At 36.1% G+C, this 4,628-nt stretch overlaps 2 protein-coding genes across 3 annotated transcripts; one reads left to right on the top strand and one right to left on the bottom strand.

Moving 5' to 3' along the window:
• The first annotated feature begins 284 nt into the window (after positions 1–284).
• On the top strand, positions 285–1,939 carry LOC113234363 (putative nuclease HARBI1). The gene is made up of 5 exons (XM_026469669.1): positions 285–717; positions 797–993; positions 1,069–1,201; positions 1,299–1,440; positions 1,518–1,939. Exons 1-5 carry the CDS (start codon positions 481–483, stop codon positions 1,937–1,939), a joined length of 1,131 nt encoding a protein of 376 aa, XP_026325454.1. The 5' UTR covers positions 285–480.
• A 1,171-nt stretch (positions 1,940–3,110) lies between these two features.
• On the bottom strand, positions 3,111–4,016 carry LOC113234364. Of its 2 annotated transcripts, XM_026469673.1 has the most exons (3): positions 3,799–4,016; positions 3,421–3,611; positions 3,111–3,332 (listed from the first exon to the last, which is right to left on the bottom strand). In XM_026469673.1, exons 2-3 carry the CDS (start codon positions 3,607–3,609, stop codon positions 3,120–3,122), a joined length of 402 nt encoding a protein of 133 aa, XP_026325458.1. In that variant the 5' UTR covers positions 3,610–3,611; positions 3,799–4,016; the 3' UTR covers positions 3,111–3,119. The 2 variants fall into 2 exon arrangements, with proteins under 2 accessions (XP_026325458.1, XP_026325457.1); XM_026469672.1 differs by lacking the exon at positions 3,799–4,016 and having other exon boundaries at positions 3,421–3,718.
• Between the last annotated feature and the right edge of the window lie 612 nt (positions 4,017–4,628).

The raw sequence follows: 4,628 nt of genomic DNA, 5'->3' as shown, positions 1-4,628 counted from the left end.
TATTCAAATGTTTCAAATTAAAAAAAAAAATCACAGAAACCATTTGAAAAAAGTTTCATTCGAAAACCTCAAACCATGAAGATTCTATGAAAATTCAAAGAACCTATTGCAATAAAACGGCAATTTCATACTTTAACCCCTAATATTATTGTAGATCAAAATAAAAACTTGTAGGGAAAATAAAAAAAACGATTGTTACAAACCAGCAGGCTTACTCTCGAATCACAATCCCAATAAACGATCCCAATCTCAATGCAAAAAACGTCAATTGGCACTCTTGAATTCAACACTAGCGCCACATTGGTGCGGATATTGAGTGAACTAAATTTCATTGAGATTGGGTTCGAACGTTACTCTTGAAGCCACTTTGACAGCTCCATATTGCGTTGAAATTGTGTTATTATTGGATATTGTCACAATAGCGAAAGAGTAACTTTGTTAGAATTGAGTTTAATTTTTATTAGTGAAAAAGTGCATAAAATGGCTCGTTTGGTGTTGCAAAACGTTATACTTAGTGACGCACAAACGAAGGATTTGCGAGAAACGCGTAATTTGCGTAGGATTGCTCGGTACGCCGATAAAGCCCTTGCTATGAACGACGATGAATTTAAGCGAAATTATCGTGTCACCAAGGCATTTTTCCATGAATTATGTCAAGAACTAGAACCCTTGATGCAAACTCCAAAAAGAAAAAGTGATATCAGTACAAAATACAAGGTAATTATGTTTGAAATTATGTGTTTGTGATATTTGAACACATAAGTTTGTAAAAGTACGTGTTTCATTTGGTTTACAGATATTAGTAGCACTTTCATTCTTTGCGACTGGCAGCTACCAACGCCTAGTAGGAAGTTCACTAGGTACTCCGATGTCACAACAATCAGTATCTCGATCGTTGAGAGATGTATCAGGAGCATTAAATAGCCCGAGAATCCTACAAAAATACATAAAATTTCCTCAAACTCAACAAGACCGCAATAGTATTAAAAGACGGTCTGTAAAATGCATTTAATAAAGTAAACCATGAAAGTTGATTTGGCCTGTGTGTTGATTATCTTTTGCTTTTAGGTTTTATGAAAAATTTGGCATCCCTGGAGTAATCGGATGCATAGATGGAACCCATGTGGCTATAGTACGTCCTGCTGAAAATGAAGAGAGGTATTTTAACAGGAAACATTTCCATTCTAGGAATGTATTAATAGTATGTATCCAATTATATGTTCATTTAATAAATTTAAGTAACAAAAGCTTATTTATTTTTCATAATATGCACACTACATTGTTAATTTTCATTACAGATTTGTGACTCTGATTTAAATATATTAAGTGTGGATGCATCATTTGGAGGAGCATCCCATGACAGTTTTATCTGGAACCAGCATCCAGTGAAAGATCACCTTATGCAATTGATTAATGCTGGTGAATTTGCAATTTTACTTGGTAAATATTATTTCTCATAAATTTTTTACTTAAATTTACCATAATTACATTTTTTTAATATGCTAACATTATTTCAGGAGATTCTGGGTATGCACAAAGGGAATATATGATGACGCCAATCGTGGATGCTGCTGCTGGCTCTCCAGAGGAATATTATACGAAAATGCATGTCACAGCACGTAACACAGTGGAGCGCACTATTGGGGTGCTTAAAAATCGTTGGAGGTGTTTGTTGGGGCATAGGGTGTTACATTATCACCCTGATGTTGCAGCAAAAATTATAAATGCTTGCTGTGTGCTCCACAATATGTGTAACAGGGCACATATAATTGTGGAGGATGATGAAAACCTTGATAATGGTAACATAAGTAGACCTAGGTCGGTTGATGTAGAACCTGTGCAGCAAGAGAGAAGTGGAGCTTCTATAGAGCTGCAAAGGGGTGTAGAAGCTAGAGCAAATCTTGTGCGACAATTGTGGGTAGCACGTGGTGCAAGATAAAACTAAATATCCTCACAGGAAGTAGATACTTTTAGTTTAATCAAACAATCTTTTAAGTCCAAAAATATGTATTTATTTATAATCTATATTGACCTAATTATACTACTTTATAAAATTATTGTATAAATTAAATTTAAAAAAACTATTATCAAATAAAATAAAATAAAATAAAAAACTATGATCATTCGCATGATGTCAATCATGGGAATGATCGGGTCTCCCTGCTGTTGCTGCAATACAGTCGCCCAAATATCTTATTGCTGCAGCAATGAGCTCACCGGACTGCGTTATAGCAGCAGTGGACTGCGTCACAGCAGCAGCAAGTTGCGATAGAGATTGCGCTTTCTCCATCTGTGCCTGTGCATTCTTCATCTCCGCTTCTACGCGTCTCGACTCGATTTCTTCAAAACGCCGAACCTGCGAGTCCATAAAAGAAACTCTGCGGCCCTGACGCCTTTGTTGACCGAGTCGTGGCGCACGGCGACTTTCTGAAAAGAATAAATAATTAAGTATAAATTTACACACCTTGGCTTGAGGTGTATTATAGTAATACTCTAAATATAAAAATGCCTACCAGATGGAAGCACAGAACTTGTTTCGCCTTGCTGCTCGCCGTGTTCCACCCGCAGCTCAGCCTCTACAGGACATGGTGGAACTTCATCACTTTCCTGTATTTCAGATGCAACTACTTCTACAGCTGCAATCTGGGATGTGGATGGAAGGTCCACCAAAACTGAAGGGCTAGACTGTAACAGCAAAGAAAAAAGGAAGTCATTAAATATCACACAACTGAATTATGCAAATGGATATATATCATAATTGTGTGCAAAATAAAGAAATGGTTTCTTTATTAATTACTCCTAGTTTACAATATTTTTTTTCTTTTATTTATATTTCAATTTTGTTAATGTTGTTCAGCTGATCATATCATAACATATTTAAGAATATATTTATGTACACTATTATTTAAACAAAAATGTATTACAATTTACAGCCATTTTTGGCATGATAGGGACCAATACTGTAATGAGTTTCTTTCGGCATTTCTTCTCTACAGTGGTCATTCCGAAATGCTAGTAGTTTGTACCTTATTATAATACTGTTTATTCAAACCTTGACATGAAAAAGTGCTTGAGTAGGAAGGCCTAGTTTCTGAATAAACAAGTTTTATGTTATATTTTTATTTTATTATACTCACATCACTCTGCGGAAACGGATCTACAGCTAGGCCTCTGCTGCCTGTGGCAAACGAGTCACCACCCATGACCGCCACTAATCTTTGTTCGAGCAGTGACAGCTCTGGGACAACATCGAATCCACCTCCAGTGCGCCTCATAGACTGAGCCCGCTGTTGGCAGAGCTTTTTCAAGGCAGACTTCTTTTCTGCCCAATACTAATCCAGAAAAAAGGAAATAATTATGATTTAGTAAGTGATATTATTAAAGATTTAACTTCACTGAAATACTTTTTTGTTTGCTCACCTTAGCCCAAGCCTGCCCATCTTTGACCACCCCACCCATGGCGTTTGTGGCAGTCGCAAACTCCTGCCACTTCCTTTTAGTGTCCACTTTGGCCTGCTGTGTTCGCAGAAGGCCTCGTGCTATTCCTGGGTTTTGTTCCAGGAACTCCACTAAGGCTTCCATTTGGTATGGGGTAGGTCTGTTTGCCATTTCTGCAATAATAAGATACAGCATTAGGCATAATATTGTTCTTTAAAACTAATTTTACAACATTCAATCGTTTGATATCTACATATAAACATATCACGCCGTTTCCCACAGGGGTAGGTAAAGTCTAAAGAGACTAAATAGTTTGCTAAATAAAAAGTATTCGCAAGAAATAAAAAGTGAAATAATTACCTTGATTTGAGTGAAAATTAGGAAGGTGCAACGTTGTTGTGCCGTGAATATTGTCGCAATACTAAACTTCATTTTTAGTAACTTTGTCACACAATTCACAAACTTTAGAGCACTTAAAACACTTAAAATATTTCTAAAACAAATGGGGTTCAGACCACTTCAACTTGATTTATTTATGTTGTAACTTTTTTTAAACTTGATAAACTTCACACATGTTGAGGCCCAGAACAAACTCATACAGCCAAATACGCAGGTTTTAACATTTATTTTGATCATTGTTGCCTAAAAGTAATTTTATTAGTAAGAAATATACATTTTTGATAAAAGTACATTTTAAAATTAATAGTTTTATTAAAAATTACTCAAATTTAATATTTTATATCGAAGCTTTAGTTCATTCATTCGTTCTTTTTCCGTGGGTGATAGGTCGACGCATAGACAACTAGGTCGACGTCAAATTGACGTATAAGTGGAAATTACAATGCCAACACAATCCCAATTCCAATCCAATTACAATAATAATGATTTCAAGAGTAACAAACTAAATCGTGATTGGAATTGCATTGTAAAGAAATTGAGATTGAGATTGAATTCAAGAGTCAGCCTGCAGGTTTGAGTATGATTGAAGTCAGCTGTGAGCATGGGACCAGGGAACAGATTACTTAATAGTTTACTTTTTACTGGTTTACTCTCGGTCTCAGTCCGACATGAGTCCGAAACAATTGAGTAATATACGTACAATCTTAGAATAATAACGCATAGAAACCTAGCCCGCACACGCTGAGTGAGGCAAATTGAAGCGCTCCCAATGGGCCTACACGAGCGGGCGG

The sequence above is a fragment of the Hyposmocoma kahamanoa genome, unplaced genomic scaffold (assembly GCF_003589595.1).
Source record: "Hyposmocoma kahamanoa isolate Upper Pololo Valley unplaced genomic scaffold, ASM358959v1 83620, whole genome shotgun sequence".
NCBI lineage: Eukaryota > Metazoa > Arthropoda > Insecta > Lepidoptera > Cosmopterigidae > Hyposmocoma > Hyposmocoma kahamanoa.
Note: the sequence above shows the minus strand (reverse complement) of the source record. Positions and strands in the feature narration are given on the sequence as shown.

What these genes read in the sequence shown, in the direction of transcription:
- LOC113234363 (XM_026469669.1), top strand. Translation starts at nt 481, where the DNA reads ATGGCTCGTTTGGTGTTGCAAAACGTTATACTTAGTGACGCACAAACG. An exon ending in ATATCAGTACAAAATACAAG is followed by an intron (nt 718 to 796) that starts GTAATTATGTTT and finishes TTTGGTTTACAG; the next exon opens with ATATTAGTAGCACTTTCATT. An exon ending in ATTCTAGGAATGTATTAATA is followed by an intron (nt 1,202 to 1,298) that starts GTATGTATCCAA and finishes TTTTCATTACAG; the next exon opens with ATTTGTGACTCTGATTTAAA.
- LOC113234364 (XM_026469672.1), bottom strand. Translation starts at nt 3,633, where the DNA reads ATGCTGTATCTTATTATTGCAGAAATGGCAAACAGACCTACCCCATAC. An exon ending in ATGGGCAGGCTTGGGCTAAG is followed by an intron (nt 3,333 to 3,420) that starts GTGAGCAAACAA and finishes TTTCTGGATTAG; the next exon opens with TATTGGGCAGAAAAGAAGTC.